The sequence below is a fragment of the Haliotis rufescens genome, unplaced genomic scaffold, assembly GCF_023055435.1.
Source record: "Haliotis rufescens isolate VD_foot unplaced genomic scaffold, xgHalRufe1.0.p SCAF_4, whole genome shotgun sequence".
Classification (NCBI taxonomy): Eukaryota; Metazoa; Mollusca; class Gastropoda; order Lepetellida; family Haliotidae; genus Haliotis; species Haliotis rufescens.
In genome coordinates this window covers 56,821,110-56,841,852 of record NW_025964112.1, presented here as the reverse complement: position 1 = coordinate 56,841,852, position 20,743 = coordinate 56,821,110, and the positions used below count along the sequence as shown (strand labels likewise).

General features: G+C 42.1%; 1 protein-coding gene across 38 annotated transcripts in view; it reads left to right on the top strand.

Annotated features, from left to right (window-relative positions):
* LOC124115498 overlaps positions 1-20,743 on the top strand; it is a 130,849-nt gene that overhangs the window by 92,100 nt on the left and 18,006 nt on the right. For 32 of the 38 annotated variants that reach the window (XM_048381671.1, XM_048381664.1, XM_048381678.1 and 29 more), the window contains 19 exons: positions 1,000-1,872; positions 4,610-4,624; positions 5,142-5,153; positions 5,496-5,708; positions 5,966-6,066; positions 6,551-6,568; positions 7,299-7,452; positions 7,791-7,916; positions 8,299-8,600; positions 9,544-9,890; positions 10,188-10,453; positions 11,379-11,569; positions 12,073-12,238; positions 12,799-12,981; positions 13,927-14,154; positions 15,608-15,696; positions 16,668-16,851; positions 18,070-18,207; positions 19,924-20,186. In XM_048381671.1, the coding sequence (XP_048237628.1) occupies positions 1,000-1,872; positions 4,610-4,624; positions 5,142-5,153; positions 5,496-5,708; positions 5,966-6,066; positions 6,551-6,568; positions 7,299-7,452; positions 7,791-7,916; positions 8,299-8,600; positions 9,544-9,890; positions 10,188-10,453; positions 11,379-11,569; positions 12,073-12,238; positions 12,799-12,981; positions 13,927-14,154; positions 15,608-15,696; positions 16,668-16,851; positions 18,070-18,207; positions 19,924-20,186 (3,869 nt within the window). The remainder of the gene's footprint in view (positions 1-999; positions 1,873-4,609; positions 4,625-5,141; positions 5,154-5,495; positions 5,709-5,965; positions 6,067-6,550; positions 6,569-7,298; positions 7,453-7,790; positions 7,917-8,298; positions 8,601-9,543; positions 9,891-10,187; positions 10,454-11,378; positions 11,570-12,072; positions 12,239-12,798; positions 12,982-13,926; positions 14,155-15,607; positions 15,697-16,667; positions 16,852-18,069; positions 18,208-19,923; positions 20,187-20,743) is intronic. The other 6 variants (XM_048381698.1, XM_048381697.1, XM_048381699.1 and 3 more) reach the window with 4 other exon arrangements.

The window sequence follows — 20,743 nt, the reverse complement described above, 5'->3', positions numbered from 1 at the left end:
GCAACAGAAAGCGCAGAGGGAGCAGAGGGCGCAGAGGCCGCAGAGGCCGCAGAGGGAGCAGAGGCAACAGAAAGCGCAGAGGGAGCAGAGGCCGCAGAGGCCGCAGAGGGAGTAGAGGCAACAGAAAGCGCAGAGGGAGCAGAGGCCGCAGAGGCCGCAGAGGGAGCAGAGACAACAGAAAGCGCAGAGGGCGCAGAGGTCGCAGAGGCCGCAGAGGCCGCAGAGGCCGCAGAGGGAGCAGAGGCAACAGAAAGCGCAGAGGGAGCAGAGGGCGCAGAGGCCGCAGAGGCCGCAGAGGGAGCAGAGGCAACCGAAAGCGCAGAGGGAGCAGAGGGCGCAGAGGCCGCAGAGGCCGCAGAGGCCGCAGAGGCAGCAGAGGCAACAGAAAGCGCAGAGGGAGCAGAGGGCGCAGAGGTCGCAGAGGCCGCAGAGGCCGCAGAGGCCGCAGAGGCAGCAGAGGCAACCAAAAGCGCAGAGGGAGCAGAGGGCGCAGAGGCCGCAGAGGCCGCAGAGGCCGCAGAGGTAACAGAAAGCGCAGAGGTCGCAGAGGCCGCAGAGGCCGCAGAGGCGGTAGAGGCCGCAGAGGGCGCAGAGGGCGCAGAGGGAGCAGAGGCAACAGAAAGCGCAGAGGTAGCAGAGGCAACAGAAAGCGCAGAGGTCGCAGAGGCCGCAGAGGCCGTAGAGGCCGCAGAGGCCGTAGAGGCCGCAGAGGGCGCAGAGGGAGCAGAGGCAACAGAAAGCGCAGAGGTCGCAGAGGCCGCAGAGGACGCAGAGGCCGCAGAGGGAGCAGAGGGAACAGAAAACGCAGAGGTCGCAGAGGCCGCAGAGGACGCAGAGGACGCAGAGGCCGCAGAGGGAGCAGAGGGAACAGAAAGCGCAGAGGGAGCAGAGGCCGCAGAGGCCGCAGAGGCCGCAGAGGCAACAGAAAGCGCAGAGGGAGCAGAGGGCGCAGAGGCCGTAGAGGTCGCAGAGGCCGCAGAGGTAACAGAAAGCGCAGAGGTCGCAGAGGCCGTAGAGGTCGCAGAGGCCGTAGAGGTCGCAGAGGCCGCAGAGGGAGCAGAAGGCGCAGAGGTCGCAGAGGCCGCAGAGGCCGCAGAGGCCGCAGAGGCCGCAGAGGTAACAGAAAGCGCAGAGGTCGCAGAGGCCGTAGAGGTCGCAGAGGCCGTAGAGGTCGCAGAGGCCGTAGAGGTCGTAGAGGCCGCAGAGGGAGCAGAAGGCGCAGAGGGCGCAGAGGTCGCAGAGGCCGCAGAGGCCGCAGAGGTCGCAGAGGCCGCAGAGGACGCAGAGGCAGCAGAGGCAACCAAAAGCGCAGAGGGAGGAGAGGGCGCAGAGGCCGTAGAGGTCGCAGAGGCCGCAGAGGTAACAGAAAGCGCAGAGGTCGCAGAGGCCGTAGAGGTCGCAGAGGCCGTAGAGGTCGCAGAGGCCGCAGAGGGAGCAGAAGGCGCAGAGGTCGCAGAGGCCGCAGAGGCCGCAGAGGGCGCAGAGGCCGCAGAGGCCGCAGAGGCCGCAGAGGTAACAGAAAGCGCAGAGGTCGCAGAGGCCGCAGAGGTAACAGAAAGCGCAGAGGTCGCAGAGGCCGTAGAGGTCGCAGAGGCCGCAGAGGTCGCAGAGGCCGCAGAGGGAGCAGAAGGCGCAGAGGTCGCAGAGGCCGCAGAGGCCGCAGAGGTCGCAGAGGCCGCAGAGGCCGCAGAGGCAACAGAAAGCGCAGAGGTCGCAGAGGCCGCAGAGGCCGCAGAGGCCGCAGAGACCGCAGAGGCCGCAGAGGCCGCAGAGGTAACAGAAAGCGCAGAGGGCGCAGAGGTAACAGTAAGCGCAGAAGACAAAGAGGGCGCAGAGGTAACAGAAAGCGCAGAAGACAGAGAGGGCGCAGAGGTGACACTTTGAAATTGCTTTTTCCATCCGCATTTATCTACATCCTTTAGAGGACGTTTTAACTGTTCACATTTTGCTATATTTCTTCTTTTTCGCAACTTAATTTAGCCTGTAAAGGCATCGACTAATCATTTTTTTCAAAGCAGGAAAGGTAATCTTATTTAATTCAACTTCAATCTTTGTCTCCACAATGACATCAACTTTGAAGTCGGAAGTATAATTTATGTGATTACAACCCGCCAGTTGTAGTGGGCCCGTCCCTCAAATTATACTCCTCTCGTAGCAATTTCTGCCCTTTTCTGTCTTAGCTTATTGTAGTCAAGGTATGCAGACATTAATCACTTCTGAATCAATTGTACCTTGCTGACACTTGCATTAAAATGTTTAACACAGCATGTCTTTAGCATATCTTCATTATCTCTGTTATAAACGTGAGATATATTTTCTATCGTGATAACATGTAGTTAGGGTAACGTATGACATTTGCGATTCGACCACCCTATAAATATGCCCCATGAAGACATATTACGTCAATTTCTTCATTATGTTGTGTCAATTCCATGCGACTTATGCTTTAGAAAATTGAATCTAAATATGTATGTTGACAACTTCATGATATTATCAAATAACTACATTAGTGTTCTTCCTGGTGAGCTACTGTGCTCTTTTTGTATACTAATATGTAAAATTAGTAAACAGACACTGGTGAATGTAGCATGCGTTTTTCCCCTTATTTTAGTTCAGAATAAATCATACATCTACCCCTTTGATATATTGGCATGGTGTGTTTATCTTGTTTTCTAACATCTTATCCTTTCTATCGCGCATGTGAAAGAATGTTCGTGCATGTGAAAGAATTTTCCTTAATTGTGAAAATCCGTAACTGTGCATGTAAATGAATGTCATACTGTCTACAGAAATTATCTCAACTTATCTTTTGATTAGAAGGTTAATGTGTCCGATAGATCATAAGTTCTTTCTCTTTAAATTTGAGAAAGAGAAGAGTGAGCGTTTGATTTTGAACAGTTTCCTAGATCACCATGTGTAAGCATTATGTCGCTGATTTTCACTAAACGTTGAAACAAAGGGTAGAAATTATGATGAAAGGGATATGAGCATTGTACGGTGGCCCATAAGGGACATGGAGTCTGTTTTTCAATATTTGGATGTTTCACTTTTGTTTATCGTAACCTTTTGCAGATTAACACGATTTGTCTGACAAATTTGCAAAAGGTTACGATAAAAGTAAGTGAAATATCAAAATATGGAAAAACAGACTCCATGTCCCTTATGGGCCACCGTAGCATTGTGCCTGCAGACCAATGGAAATATCGTGCGCGACTCGATCTATGACTCCAGGTGACGGACATAAAATGCATTTATATTTATGTTAGTAGAACAGTCATGTTTTTCTCCTTTTTCGTAGTTCAAGTAAGTGGGTTTGTGGGTTCGTTTTGGTTCATTGAGGTAAGGATCGAAAAACTTATATTTAAACTCGACAACGAAAACATGTGTTATCTACAATAGTTAAACCAAAACAGTTGTATGTATCAAACAGATAAAAAGGGCGCGATTGTATTCCAATACATACGGTGGTGTGACATGATTCAGCTGATTTTTAAGTTATGCACATACCTTGAGACGCCCACAAAATCAGTAGCCAATCAACGGAGAGTAGGATCAAAGCAAAGAACCTGTCATATCAAGGCAACGGGCGATAAGCAATGCAACAGTCAGACTGTAACGAACCGGAACAAATATGTCCGGGAGAAGGCGGATGTTTCAAATGACATGGTCAGGTACCGCCAGATTCAAACATTAGTTCTCTGATAACGGGAAGACACAGTTGGAAAATGCTGGTGAGAATGAAATCCAAAGACATCAAATTCGTGGAGAAGGCGACTGTTTCAAATGACTTGGTCTGCAAAATAACGGTACGGTAAAATGTGAGCCATAATTCTTGGGAACAATCCACGCAAATAGCTAGACGATTGTTGATGCGGCGTTAAACAATAATCACGCAATCACTCAAAAGAAATAGATATGTTCCCTGAAAACGGGAAAACACAGTTCGAAAAATGCTAGTTAGAAATGAAACCCGCAGACATGAAAGTTGTGGAACCGAAGCCAGACGGGGTAAAAATAAAAACAGGCGAGCGAGCCTGCACGTTTGCTGTTTCATTCCTTCTCGGCATTCGGTCTCAAATGGTAGTTTGGACAATGAAGATGCATTAATTTCGCTATATATCCTGTGCATGACGACACATGTGATCAGAAAAGGAATTCCTTCGACAGTACTATTCCGTTGAAATAAAAGTAGTCCGCGCGGTGGGCGTGGCTTAATGTTTAGAGTCATTGGGACATGAATGCAATAACACAAATTCAGCTTATCTCAAATGCAGGAATTACAAGGAAGTGCAGGAATATGTTGTGAAAGTTGTATTTGTTTGTATGTTGTTTTTTTTATTCCATTATCTCTTTTTACATATTGGTGTTTATTGATTAAAATTTTACTCGGGTTGAAGGTGAATATTACAAACTGGTGGACAAGTATTTTTACAATTTGTAACAGATAAAAGTTATGCGAATTGATAACTGCATTTATGATATTATCAAATTGTCAATGTTGCGAATGATAAATGCTATGGATAAAAACATGTATATGTAAAAACGTAAAAGTGATTAAATCCTTAATTTATTTAGTGGTAATATTGTTTCTTTTCTATTCTTTTCACAGGACGTAGGAATTTACGTAAGTTGACTTTTCTTTGTCTTACATCAAACATCAATGACACATATCCAAGTCAAACGGGTGCACGGGTGGCCCAGTAGTCTAAGGCGCCGCGATTCGCTGTGCAGTGTTGCGTCCCTTGGGCACGTTAGAAACCTATAATTGTGGGTTCGAATCCCCGTTCGCCCCGATTATGTTTCTAGGTTTTTCAGCTCCATACCCGTGCTCGTGGGTTTCACAGAAGTGATGAACGTCCTAGACCTGCATCACTTCGGGCTTTCCTCCCACATGACACGCCGTAATATAACTGTAATACTGTTAAAAGCGGCATAAATGAACTCACTCACTCCAAGTCAAACACGTTATGTCAGATACGTCTTGGTGTATCAGCCTAATAAAACCTTTCACTCCAAAACATATTGATGTGTTCATAAGGAGTGTGCATTGTAGCTAAAAGAATTAATTACTAACATTCGAGTGAAATTTCTCTTTTTCAACTGTTTTTCAAATGTATAACTTCTTGATTTATGTTTTACAGCCAGGAAACTACGTAAGTACATCTTTGCTTATTAATTCTTGAACAAAGGACTTTCAGAGGAAATTAATTATAAAAAATGCAAATTGCATTTCCTTCCGATATCTACAAAATCCTTGAAAACGATATACTCTCGCTGATTTATCACTGGCTTAGGGAAACCAGTCGTAACTAGTTTATTTCACTCTCCTTATCAAGAACATTTGCAAACGAAAATAACCTTAAATGTTAATATTACTCCGTGATAAAAACACTCAACAACTACATTGATATTATTTACATAGAGTACTGTAGGTTATGCTGTGTGGTGATACTGTGAGAAAGGGAAAACTATACGTTTGGGTTTTCTCGTAACAGACATCTGGATTGGTGGTTGCGTCGACCGATCTGAAGGTCGAACAGCAAGATTCACAAAAGACTCTATCCCAACTAGTATCGACTTACCTCTGTACGACGGGCTCGGTAACTTCAAAAGTGGATGTGTCCAAGTCGTTTACGATACCCAGGACGATACAGTTCAGTTCAGATCGGATGTTGACTTCGCTTTGAAATATGCTGTGTGTGCATATGGTAAGAGAAACTAAAGCTTCTTTGGACATGTTCTTTCTTTTCGCGAACACATGGTGTCGTCACTGATTTTCAATGATCCGTTCACACAATGTTTGCCAATATTTTGCCTTTAATTATTCTCTCGACCTGACACTTAAGATTGGCCTAAGCCGTACAGTGGACGATGCCTTTATCAGATATTTCTTTTGATAATGGAAAGGGTTTTGCCTTCTTTGAAAGAATTTAGACTTCACAAGTTCCTCCTATGAATGTTACAGATCCAGACAGAAGAACCCCAAAGAAATGCTCAGGGATGATTTCACCAATAAAGAACTCTCGAGGAGCGTCACTGACTCGTTCGCAAATTGCTGCCTTGGCCGTATGTATAAACTTCGTTTAAGTGAGAACTAAGATAACCAGAAGTTGGACATGGAAAGTTACTTAAATTTATAATCTATAATCGGAAAGTTTCTTAACACTTTTCCCGTACTTAGGCATGGAATTGTATTATCAAATGAAAGTGACGGTAAAACTTAACTGACAACGCGAGTCGCTTTATCACTGAAACAATACCGATGGGACATTAACTCAAAATTTATGATCGATATCAAACTAACGGTATATAGTTTTATCAAAATGAAAGCGAATACACTAACGGTATATAGTTTAATCCAAAAAAAGTTACTCATCACAATATTATTCTTAATCGTAGTTACATCAATTTTGGCATTATTAATTATGTAATGTTAAACGAAGAGAGACGTGCAAATATGTACTATCAATAACTTTATCGTACCGATGTAAAACTGATTAGCGTGCACGTAATGTAATTATTATGTAATATATGTGTTTTTCTTTCACAGAGCCTGTATCCAGGAAAGGTATGTTGCTTCTGTGAGTGAGTGAGTGAGTTGGGTTTAACGCCGCTTTTAACAGTATTCCAGTTATATCACGACGTGTCAGCTTAATGTGGGAGGAAAGCCCGAAGTGATGCAGGTCTCAGACGTTTACCACTTCGGTGAAACCCACGAGCACGTGTATGGTGCTGACAAACCTAGAAACTGATGCTTCTGTGATTAAATCAGGATTTGATCCACCGCTGACCATCGTACAATAAATGTTGTAGTGTTTATTACCATGCGTTGTTTAAAAACCTAATTGCAAAGTTCAAAGAGGTAAAAAGGGTATGTAAGTTGTCCTTATTATTAATAATACACTCCCCCCCCCCCCCCCCCCCCCCCCCCCTAAATTGTTATATAGCTAGCAGGGTAACTACCTACTCTGCTGCTACAATACCCAATGGGAAATGTGTAAAACCCATTGCTTGCGATGTTGCCTCAGTTATGTGAAAGGGGTTATAACCCTATCCCGCATAATATTGATATCCTGTTGTGTAGGTTGCGCAGAGTTGCATCCCTTTGGCGTGCCAGGAGACAGTAAACCGTGGGTTTGAATACCAGATTCATCCTTATTGTATCTTAGGTTTGTCAGCACTATAAACGCATGATACCAAAATACATTCATAACTCTTTGTGATTCATGACTGATGCCTTTCGTTATGAAAAGAATTAACAATTGACAGATAAAAAGCGTTCGTATTTTTTATCACAGGGTAACCAGTTCTGTAAAGAACCGATCGGCATTGAATGTTATGATGAAAATGGCGACGAAGCCAAGACAGGCGTCACATGCAACGTACGAAGAGGTTTCTCCTGTAGAGGCAAAGAATGCAAAGACTACAAGATAAAGATTTGTTGCCCAGAGAGTAAGTAGAAAAATACAATCTAACATACGGATAATGATAGACAAACACAGATGCGTGTTCCATGAGCTTGTGAAAAGTGGGCGCCTTCCATGCTATGTAATAGTTTTGACGGGTTGTTTGCCCTTTCATGCAGGGCACAAGTGCAGTATACACTTCTGACAGCCACTATAGATACATCACCGAGAATGTTTAACACAAGTAAGAATAGTATTAATCTGCGTAATGCAGAACACTGCGGTGTTTGGGAGTCTTCACATTCTCCGTAAAGTTCTGGGTGGGTTTGAGTAGGCAGCGAATTTGTAATTCTAATCTGTTAAATTTAATAATCATTCTTTAAGGTGAAAACGTCTGTAAGAGGTTCCCACGCGCATGCTCACCGACGCAGAAATGTGAACCACTTTACTACGCTCATGAGTGCGAGTGCGCAAGAGGTTATTCCATGACTGAAGAGGGCGACTGTGTCGGTGAGTATTCTTCCTAACGTTCGGCCTTGCAAGCAAGGACCGTGCTTTTTCAGATACAGGCCTTGTACCAAAGACATCATTCGGACTAAGAGTTGGTTGGTTTGTTGTTTAACGCCACACTCAGCAATATTCCAGCTATATGACGGCGGTCTGTAAATAATCGAGTCTGGACCAGACAATCCAGTGATTGACATCATGAGCATCGATCCACGCAATTGGGATCGATGACATGCATCAACCAAGTCAGCGAGCCTGACCACCTGATCGCATTAGTCGCCTCTTACGACAAGCATAGTCGCCTTTTACCGCAAGCATGGGTTACTGAAGACCTATTCTACCCCGGATCGTAACGGGTCTAAGTAATTATCCTGTTTGCTTTTAGATCTTGAAAGTCAGTGCAAGTGCGGCTGCAGTGGGGATCCCCATTGCTATGCCTGCAACCGTTTCTTCTTCGACTTCATGGGCCCTTGTCGCTACCTCGCCATCACAAACAACTGTCCCCACACCGGCAAACAGTACCCTTCGGTGGAAGTGATCACCAAGCACAAACCCTGCGGAAAACCTGCCAAGAAGGTCACCTGTACAGAATCTATGCAAGTACGCCTATGTCAAACCAAAGCCAGAGCCAAGGCCGGAGACTGCATAATCGCTGATTTGAGCTCTAGACGTGGAGGGTGCCGCGTGGTAAGTCCAATATCATTCAAAATCTTCATTGATTTCTATCGTTAAATATATCAAGGCTGACATTTTTCATACAGTGAAACCCTTAATTTCAAGGACCATAGTCTGCTAATTCGCACTTCTGACCAGCGGAGAGCCTGCATCAAACCATGGCATGAATATTACTCTCCTTGAGCTGTGAGCCTTATTGAGCGAGTTATTTGACTTTTGTTATTTTCGCTAGGCAGGTAACAAGTACCATCTATTGATTACGTCGTTTGGTGTGATACGGCTAGAGGGTCGAACACCGACGTTCAGCTCACCGGGCTGTTAGGATAGTTCAACCGACAGACAACAGCTGAAATTTTATTCTACTGTTTTGTTTTGTAATTGTACATTTTTTCCATTCCATGAACTTAGATTAGGAAAGTACAATAACTGGAAGAATGTGAACCAAACGCGGTCGCAGTAGTATGGATATTCTCGCTTTACTAGTCCTTCAGAACTGTACATGAATCTCTTTCTGGCTATGGTGTTCAAAGGAACTAAATAAGTTCACCTACCACATTGTTTTGGCTTTGTGATTCATAAAAGACTCCTTCAGTATACGATATGTCTTATTATTTATAAATATCGATGAATGTTAAACGAAACACCGTTGATCCATATGCAAGTTAAAGAAGAATACTTAAGAAATTTATGACCGAATTCCAATTTATCTTGAGTGAGTGAGTATGGTTTTACGCCGCTTTTAGCAGTATTCCAGCAATATCACGGCGGGGGACACCAGAAATGGGCTTCACACATTGTGCCCATGTCGGGAATCGAACCCGGGTCTTCGGCGTGATGAGCGAACGCTTTAACCACTAGACTACCCGACCGCTCCCAATTTATCTTGAGAAGCACATCCGACAGTTAGATCTGTTCCCAAAAGATAGTCCAAACGGTTTCACTTTGAATGTTTCAGACAAGGCGAGCTTCGAACAAATGGTTGAACAACAAAGTTTCTGCGAGAATGTGCGGCAGAAAATGCGTTTTCAAGGGTTATGGTTTGAAATTAGACATTCAGGGAAGCAAGTGGAATAGTGTCATCGATTCGAAATTCAAGGAAAAAATGTGCGGTCTGTGCGGTAAATGGACCAATGCCGACGATTTCATCATCAACCGTAAGGGAGACCCATTCAAGTTTAAACTGAAAACAAAGAAGCGAAACATTAATGGGAAGCCTAGACGAGTTGATGTGATTAATAGGAAGGACTCTGCAACGTATGGCGACCAGTGGCTGTACAACGACCCCGACTCCAACGATGAAAAGTAAGAAACTTAAGTGTTTGAGGTGTGTGTCACTCAAAAGCGTAGCTTCATAGTGTTAAGGTAGACACAATTAATGGCTTATGTCGACGTCACCAGAGTCGACATTCTCCTCATTCACGATCAGCGTCCCCTACTGATTCGCATTAAGGCCAGCAAATGCCCGGCCTTCCCCCCCTTAACGCTTTGAATTGGAACCTGCAATCACAGCATACCATGAAACAAATCATCATTCATTAAATAAATACAAAGTAAAAATAATCACATATATGCATTTAAGCAATATTTTATCTCCTGCAGATGTTCTGACCCAACACTATTGGGCGATGAATGCACAAAAGAAGAAACGGCTGCCGGTTTGGAAGCATGCAAATTCTTCAAGGTCGTTGCTGGCTTACTCAATGACGACGACTATTCAGAGTTTATGAACGGATGTGCTGAGGATGTCTGCAGTGGTGTGGAAAACGCCGTCTGCGAGGCGCTTAACAGCTACGTGGATAAAAAAGTTGTCGAACTTGGAATTGATGTGGTGCCAAATTGGAAGAACAGTCCAGATTCCCCATGTCGTAAGTACAGTCTTGCCTTTCTCATCTACTGTTAAACGTGGATCGGAATTGCCACCAACAGAACTTTCTCCATGTTGGAACATGCTTTCCAAACTGAAACTGAAACTCTAACTCAGAAACTGGTTGACACTAAACTAAAAAAATGTGAAATCAGTGAATGACCAAACAAGATAATTGAACAATCAATAATCAATAAAACTATTTTCAAACACGCAGGTTTCGGTTTAGAAAAAGATAAAACAATGCGTCAAATTCATGGCAGCAGCAATAAATTATATGCCCTATAATAAACAATAGTGCACTCGCGAATGTACAGAATTTTGTCTCTCAAATGTCTTGAAACAGCCCGGTCTCCTTTCTCGAATCCGGAATAGTATTGGAAGCTGGCAGGAATGTCGTGTTTTAAGTTAATGGTCCAATCCGCACTTGTAGACATATAGATTAGACACAAGTCAGGTCGGAAAAAGGCATCGAGTCACCCTCTTATCGCTCTTACATAGTTACAGGCAACATTCTATCAGATGTCCCATCCCGAAACTTCTCGAACGATCAAGTCTGCCATGTGTGTAAACAATCAGGGTAACTCTAAATTCCATTCGCTTCTGCTGACGACACTCGAAATTTTGCCAGCACCTCACTAATTTGCCACCGATCATTACTAAAAATGATCTACAACACTCACTACTGACACATAACAATACCTTCATACATAGTTTGTTACCTAAAGAGCCGTATGTAAATAAAGGTCTGTACAATGAATAGTGACCACTGCAAAATAAGAACATCCTGCAAAATACTATTTGTATGCGATGTTTTTCATTGCTACTGAGTCTGTAACAATAAGAAAACAACAAACAAAGCATCTGTTGCCTTACTAGGCCTGAATAACATTTGTTGCTAATATAGCAAATGAAATTCTTTCCAGCAATGAATTGTTCTGAAGAATACACACGTCCATCGCTGGGATTCCTGAAACAACCATACTGCGATGGTACCGAGTACAAGGGTGTGCTGGACTGTGTATGCGAAATGGGATACGTCCTTGATCCACTCTCAGATAAGTGTGTCAAACAGGAAGACTGCTCATGTACGACCGAGTCTGGGAAACAGTTGCAGGTAATGTCCTGTTTGTATTCTTCATCAGTGTGTGAGTGAGTTGGATTTAACGCCCTTTTAACAGTATTCCAGTTATATCGCGGCGTGTCAGCTTAATGTGGGAGGAAAGCCCGAAGTGATGCAGGTCTCCGACGTTTACCACTTCGGTGAAACCCACGAGCACGGGTATGGTGTTGACAAACCTAGAAACATGATCGGGGCGAACCGGGATTCGAACACACAAACATAGGTTTCTGGCGTGCCCAATGGACGCAACTGCACAGCGAGTAGCGGCGCCTTAGACGACTGGGCCACTCGTGCCCCTTTTGAGGTATCAGGAAAACACAGTTTGCTGACTCACTCACTGATACCTCAAATCTGATTTTGAGGCACATACCTGTATTTGGAACGGGTTACATCTTATTTTCATTTGAACAGAACTCAAATCAATTCTTTGAGGAGACATCTGTGTAACACCGGATTGACAATGTGAATATAAAATGTGGTGTTGTCTTGATTTTCAGCCCAGGCAAACAATCTACAACACTAAGGATTGCGGTGAAAAACAACGATGCACTGCCGGTCGCATTGAGACTGAAGAATCTGGTGCCAGTCCCCAAGCTAACTGTACTGAAGATGAACTCACGGGTTGCCGTGATGGCTACGATGGTGATGGCAAGGTTTGCACTGGTAAGCATGGTGACTTCCTAACAAACTAATTATACGGCTAATGTCGACTTCCTGTTAGTAATTTCATTGTCTCTTCATTGCATAGGCACATAGTTTCGTTCATCCGTTCAATACCTTTCGGTATCTTATGAGCAAAGATAGTGTTCCGCTGCAGGAAAGGACCTCAGCATCCGATGTATGCCGTATAAGTCGATTATGGTCAAGCCCTGGTTGATTGTGCCCCATCGAACCCCTTGTATGTTGGATGTTGTTCGTGCTATCGACCACGTGATTGCCTGGCCCGTGATATGGCTGAAATAATGCTGACTGCATCGTCAAAGAACAAATATACTTCATTGTGCGCTTGGGAAATATACTACTATACAAAGTACACCCACAGTTGGAAGGATGTGTGTGTTAAAATACCAACCTGCAAGGACCGATTAACTCGTCATACGAGAAAAAAATCGGGTTTTCTTTTACAACTGTAGGTTCGTATATCTATTAGTTGAAAACAGCAACATTTTCTGTATAATGAAGTTTTTTTCCGTTGCTTTGATCGTCATGATTATGATATTCAGCGAGTACGGACAGCTGTATTGCCGGGTGGACAAAATCTAGTCAAGGATGCGTCAAGGTGTTTGATGACCCGCTCAACTTCCCATTGGCTGCTCAGAGATGTAGAGAGGAGAGTGGAGAGCTTGTCGCTGCAGCAAAGAGCGAAGATGAAGCAACCATCCTTGCCCTCATTCTGGACAACCCAGGTAAGAGAACTAAGGAAATCTACATGTTCCAGGATTTATTTTTTAAACATATTATGCCATATCATATGTTGCCCCTAGGTACTTGATCCTTTTCTTTTTCAAAAGTACAGACTGATCAATATTAGTTTATCAAAACATGCATTCAACAATATGACAACATTACTGGAAACAATGACATAGTTAATCTTTTTGTCAATATGTTATTATAATGAACAGCTTCAAATAATAGTTCATTGACACTGCCATCAGAGATGCGGTCGCCATAAAGAATGATATTAAGATCAACGTTTATGCCAAACCACTGTATACCATAAATATAATTCGTTCATTAATTGGTTGCTTAAGAAACAAATTCAGAAACGTAGGGTCGTGATTAAGTATTGTTTTCATGTAATTTGGTTAATATTTAACATTCGTAAATGAAATGTTTCAAACATATCCTTGACGTCTATTTTCGTTTTCATTCGCGGTTTATACATGATTGTTATCATGTGCAAAATAGGGCGTTTTCAAATATTGGTGGTTATTGAGGTTGGTTGGGATTATTACAATTGTTAGGGTGCCGGACTTTTGATGTTTTCTTTCATGTATTTGCCCCTAGTCTGTGTGCATTCTGTCACATCACTGTAGGACGACATGAAACGAATCTCTGATACCATTTAGAAGGTGTTGATTGGCTTCACTGTCCGGAAACAAGATTTATACAATATTGTGTATGAACAAAACTTTCTTCTTAAAATAGACCTTTTGTAGTAAGTAAAAGTTTAGGTTCAGCATTATTTAACAGATGAATCGGTAATCGAATTTCAATCGTTTACTGGTTAAAACCATTTTATTGAAACTGTTATTTTCATTTGTGAAGGTAAATCAGTAATCCCAATTTCGTTTTCAAGTTTAAATCATCAGATTGACATCATTTGACAACCAATGTTTTTTTCCCCGCAGGAGTACAGTACTTCATCGCCGGTTTGTGTAAAGGCAGTTCTGCAGATGATGTCCAAAACGGAAGGACTAAAGGTGCAGAGAGCTACGTGCGACCAACTGTCGGCGGCGTGCCTGCTTGTTCTGCCGGCGACACACCAGAATGCTTCGCCGCAAGCACAGCAGACGGAACAAGTTTGAAGATAGAGAAAATAACATGCTTAGAAAAGAAGAAATTCGTGTGTGTCAAGAGTGAGTATCTATTCAGAAAATGAACGAGAGACAATGTACGGAGAATGTTTCTATCGTCCCATCCATATATAGATCTTAACGTTGGAATCTGTGCCCAGCGTTTTACAGGATGGACCTGAGTCATCTTGTAAAATTCCACTTCAATATCCATATAGAAATGATGAGGTCATCATTTAGGGGATATCGTGCTCATAGAATTAGAATGATATATTTTAAATATAGTTACTAATACCACATCAAATCAATTATCTATTTCTTAAGATTTTGTAATGGTCACGGTGGTTTAAGGACATAAGAACGTTTATGAACGCAGTATTATGATTTCCCTAGATGACAATTGCACACATGCTTGTGGTTTTGACACTTAGGTCCATCCATGGTACGACCCAGAATATGTAGAGGGTGTCATGGAAAATGATAACTACAAACTTCCTTGGAAAAGGCCCGTATACAGCCTCAGACGTGTCCAGACCAACAAACCTCATCTTGTCCTTTTTGATAAATTTGATAATAAGGGAATTTTCTGTCCCTTTTGACACTAATGTGATTGGTAAGACATGGCAATTATGCGGACCTCGCTTTCGAAATGTCATGCTTGCAACCCCAAAACCAAGTCGTCCGACTCACCCTTGCTCTCAGTGCCTGATTAGTACTTCCCAATCTGTTGACTGACATTGGGAGAGTACCCGGGTTTGCTACCAGGAATACAGCCCTTCTGAGAATCTGGGTAATTCAGAAGGCTGCAGTGTTGGGGAGTCTTCACATTCTTCGACAAGTTCTGGGTGGGTTCGACTAGGCAGCGCGTCCTGGGTGAAGTCCCATTCGCTGTCTGGGCTGCGTGTTGAGGGGACAAGAGCCCTGAGCTGATGATGAGTCTAGCCAGCCTGACTGTGTCAGGATCACTCAATCTGTGAATAATAATTATTATAATAAAGACCTTAATACCACTGCATCGGGTTTATGTGCAGTGTGTTGAGAAGATCAGCAACCCTGTACAGTCCTTTGCTTAGATGCAGTCGACTGGCCTGAAAAGTGAAACAGAAGGCTTTCTGTTTGCTGCTCAGGACCAGTCACTTCCCCCTCAGTGTGTGATTTTGCATCCAAATGTAAATATGAAATGTAGATTATGCAGTGAATGTCATAAGACTATCCATTTAGAGGCAATTTATCTTGTGCATATTTCCACATAACCCAGGGGCATGCTCGAAGCACTATTATAACCCCAGTCACTGCATCAGTGGGGAATATACAACCCAAGCTGCAAGTTAGGCGCTAGAGGATGAACAATTGCCATCTTATCCTACCAGGTACCCATTCACTACTAGGTGGACCGGGGCACCAATGTGTCTGGTCCAGACTCGATCATTTACAGACCGCCGTCATATAGCTGTATTGCTGAGTGCGGCGTTAAACAACAAACAAACATGTATCTGATAGTGAAATATCATTTCAGAACCAGAGGAGGATTTCAAGCTAACCGACTGGTGTAGTGGCGATAAGCCAGAAGCCGGAGACCAGGAAGAGGAGAACCCAACAACAATGGTAGATATTAGCATCAACAGTAGATACTAACATCAATTGTAGATACTAACATTAATCGTAGCTAATAACCTCAATCGTAGATACCAACATCAATGTTATATACTAACATAAACGATATATCCCAACATCAATGGTAGCGCAGGTGTGGTTCATGATTCTCCAACTATTGATGCATTTCAAATCTCAATGGTCCGATATCTGGCGTAAAGGTAATTTAACGAATTGAAATTTAAACCATAATTTAGTCCAGATATTGAAAGGAAAAAGTCTTTTCACAATGCTAGAAAATATTGTTTGCCCTCGGGGTTTAATTTAAAAAAGATCGTTCACTGGACATTGTGGATGTTTGGAAATAAAATTATTTAGGACAAAGAATTTTTTTGCTTCTCCTTCAAATGAAAACAATGTATATTTTTTAAGCGATGACTGGAAACATATTTTATCCCGAGTGAATTATGTTATGTGAAAACATCAGCAAGAGTGAGTGAGTTAAAATTTAACGTCACGTTAAATTCATGGACATTGAAAGCTCAATAACCTGGACGGTTCCGCTCCCTCTTAAATCTATCTGATAACGAATCCTGGATTGAGTTAGTGAGTGAGTTTGTCCTTAGAAACAGTACTTCATTTATATCACGGCATGTCAATATTCGCATGTCAATGTTTCACTAAAATTATTCTTCATTTAAAAAAAACCCGGCTTTATTTAGAGGGAAATTTCACAGACTCTTTCTCAGATTCTAAACATACAAACACACAAAAGTTATTCAGCTCCCTAAATATAGAACGTCGACACCGCAGAGTAACCAATGTCGATTATGACCCAAACAGATTCAATTGGACGCATAAGGTAACATAGCGGTGAAAATCATATGAATAGATCACTGAACATTCGTGATGATACCAGGTGTTTAAAGGTAAGCACGTCCTGCTCAACCGGTAGAACTTAATATTTTCCCTGGTCATTTCAGCGAGCAAAAGAATGCAGGACATGTGAAAATCCCCGCGCCATCGAGTGCAGGTCAATCGCCAACCAGAAGCCCTCTAGTGAATTCAGTGACACTAAATGCAATATCGAAGACTTCTTCCTGGGTGACCAATGTGACGAAGGTGAAACATGTGATGACTTCGAAGTACGGATGCTCTGCCCAAAGAGTAAGTCATGAATGTGTTTGTTAATAAGATATTAGGTCGTAGTCAGGACTTAAATTTCTTTTAATAATGGTTTCACTGTGAAACTCTGCTCTAGACGACAATATTATCCACATTTGGAAAACGTGACCATAATTATTAAAATACATTCTACATTTTTTAGGGTCATTTATGAGACTAGGCATGATTTGGCTCTTGTAAAATATTGCCATCACTACTGGCGCTGCTCAAACCATGTGTGTTGATAGCATCTGCCAATTTCACCTTTTTGTACCATATACGGGCGTCTGCAATCTAACGAAGCCTTGAATATATACCCTTGTTGCGTGTAATAAGAAAAGTTTTCACATTTTGCCTGTCACGATTTGTGTTTTGCGGAAACCGGATTATATTTGTTTCGTAGTAAGTTAACAATATATTTTATTTTTTAGAATAATACGGCGGGATTGTTTAGTAAAAGTGGACATATTTATAAAAAGTAAAGTTCATCTTTTAATGAAGATTGCAAAACTTGCATAATTTTATCACAACCTTCGACGGAGTTTATTCTGCATTTGTTTACCCACAGAGGTTAATTATCCTTTGTTGGGAAACATTTTACATGAATAACAATATTCGACGACTTTCATACTAACTTATTACGATAGCTCTTTCTTTTCGAGTCACATTTTTTGCCCTGACAAAATTCATATGATTCAGTCGAATTCCATGATTCATACTGCCTATTATGACGACTTAGGGCAATTGTTGCAGTTGACATTGAGCCATGAATTCAGTGGCCATTCTCAACGTGCATTTTGTGCTGATTCAACACTAGGTCATGCAACATTTGAGAGAAGTTATTTTTCAACCATAATATGGTTTAAGTCTGAAAAAAACTTAAATAAGTTCATTTTTGAAATAGAATAACCTCGTCCCTTCGAGGCCCGCTGATTCGACATCTGCAGCATATAGGGATTTATTGACCTTTGTCTAACCGTATACATTCAGGTCACACACCATGATACAACTGAAATGTGTGAATTGTTTAGCAACATTCCAGCTGCGTGTGGGAAGAAAGCCCGAAGTGAGGCAGGTCTTGGACGTTTACCACTTTGGTGACAAACCTAAAAACATAATCTGGGCGAGCCAGTGAACTGCGACGCCCTAGACGACTGGGCCACCAAACGAAAATAATGATAAATTATCACTGAGTATTTCTCACACACTATCTGTTCTCAGGAATCAACGAATGCAAGAAAAACCTCGATCTCTGCAATAATGAAGAAGACTGTATAAATACAGAATTTGGCTACACTTGTCAGTGCTCGGAAGAAGGTCAAGCCGAAGTATTCAGAGATGGAAAAGATCGTTGCGCAGGTGGGTACCGTCTTTACCGTCTATGTTTTGTCTATACATGCGACTGGTCGTCATGAAAATGTGTCGACTCCATTCAACTGCTTTCCCACTAAAATCGCCCTGATTAACGAATAATGGCCGTAAGGTAATGAATAAATTACAAGTGATGTCATGGCATTTCATTGGCTAACCAAACAATGTTTAATGATATAGGCCACGCCTATGAACAGACTGTCAGTTTCCTGATATGCTGGTACTAGAATGGGGAAAGGCTTGTTTTGCATTATTGTGCTGAATTCGATTTCGAATAATTTTTGAACAGTTTTGTGTTTAAATCATTCAATAAGCACTCAGTGAATTGTTTTCTTTTTGACTTTCTAAGAATTGACTTTTATATCTTTATGCATTTACGCAGTAATGAACGGAAAAACCAGGTTGTACATTTGGCGTAATTACGCTGCACGGATTTACAGAGAAAGTTTTTCTGTTAAGATGTGGTACAATAAAACATTTTATAGCTAAAATGGATAGAATTATCATAAAAACGCCCGCATGTTATCAGAAATGAGCGGGCCACTGTAACTTGATAATGCCCTCATATTAATTGACGACGGGCCATTATCACGCCCGTTGTTAGGTGACGTCATAGGATAGGGATAGGTGACGTAACATTCAATAGTGACGTCATCTGGTTTGTTCTATGACGTTTCCATATTTGTAAAAGGGGGTCAGTGACATTCGTGTTGATTGCAGTAAATGTTTCAAAATCGACATTGTTGTTTCTTTTTATTTGATAACAAATTCCATCCATTTTAGCTATAATAACGGTAACGCTATATTTCAGGGCATTATCATTTGCAGAAGCCCTCGGTCTTTTCAACTGCCCTCCTTCGTCGGGCAGTTAATGGAAGACCTCGGGCTTCTACAAATGATAATGCCCTGAAAAATAGCGTTACCCTTATATTATTGTACGATAAACAACGCCCACGAGTCGTTTATTTCTTAGATGAGATATCAACATTATGTACAGCCTCTTTAAGGATAAAGATAGAATGTACAAGCTTTCAAAATATATACCCGTATTCAAATAATGATGACGTCCTGAACAGAATCCGACCACGGAAATGTCGGACGAGTCTATTTTACAATCAGTTTGGTTAGGTTTGGTATTTCTCGCATATTCTCACAATCCTCACGTCGATTATCTGTACCTTTTCTCCTAATACCGATTGTCATATCTCTCCCACTTTGGATGCGATCGTTCGGCCACTGCGCTTTTCTGCGAAGCCTGGCTACGTCTAAGGGGAACAACTCACTGGACACTTCCCTCTCGAAAATAACGTCATCCAATATACGACGTCATTAAGTTGCGAGCGCATATTCGAATCTCCAGAAATGACGTCATGATGGAACAATGTTTTATCGTGAAATAAATGACGATTCGTTCTTCATAGTTCTCTGCGATAATTTGCGTAGGGTTTAACTGTGTATCAGACTTTATTGCATAATACATATTATCTAGGTTCTATTGTCTTTATAATTGTATAATTGTAATTTGATTGGTCGCTATTTTCAAGCTTGTTTTGTTTCTGCCCTGCCGATAAATCTGACCGATTTGAGATTGAAATGCGATTGAGATATATATTTGCTTCCAAAATTAAACCGACAGCCATGATATAACTGAGATATAGTACAATTCTTATAGCGGCAAAAATAACCCATTTGCTTCTCTTCCAGATGTGAAGACTTGTACCATGTCATATCAAAATGGAGGAGGGGTGGACTTGGTGGCCTTTGACTCTGCAGATCCAGACACTCCCTTGACTCTTTCTAGAGCATGTGGTGTCTATTTATTGAACACCAAAGCCTGTGACAGTGCACTGGATAAACCGGGGAGAAACGACGTCACCATCATTGTGTCTACAAAAACAGACAATGCTAGGATGTATATACAAGTCGGATCGAGCACAATCACCCTAAGCAGAAGGGGTGTTCTTTCTGTAAGACCTGTTTAAATATTTTATATGCTATCTGAACTCAACTATATTTACACTCAGTTCGCTAAGAACGACACTAGAGATACAATTCAAGTATTAATCGTACAAAAGTATGTGTACATGATAAACAGTATCACAATGTCATAAACATATTTTTCCAAACAGTCGAAAACTTAAACGAATACTTAAAAAAAAATTGTTCATGTTCTATAAATGGTTCCTCTGGGATAGTTTTCGCTGCTGTATTATACAGTGCATATTGTTGCTTTTCTTTTTTTATCCTACAATGGATACATGTGCATCGATAACATTAAAGAGGGCTCGTGAAGATCCGGGGTAGAATAGGTCTTCAGCAACCCATACTTGTAAGAGGCGACTAACGGGATCGGGTGGTCACGCTCGCTGACTTGGTTGATGCATGTCATCGTATACCAGTTGCGAAGATCGATGCTCATGATGTCTATCACTGGATTGTGTGATCCAGACTCCATTAATTACAAACCGCCGTCATAGAGCTGGAATATTGCTGAGTGCGGCTTTAAACAACAAACAAACAAACA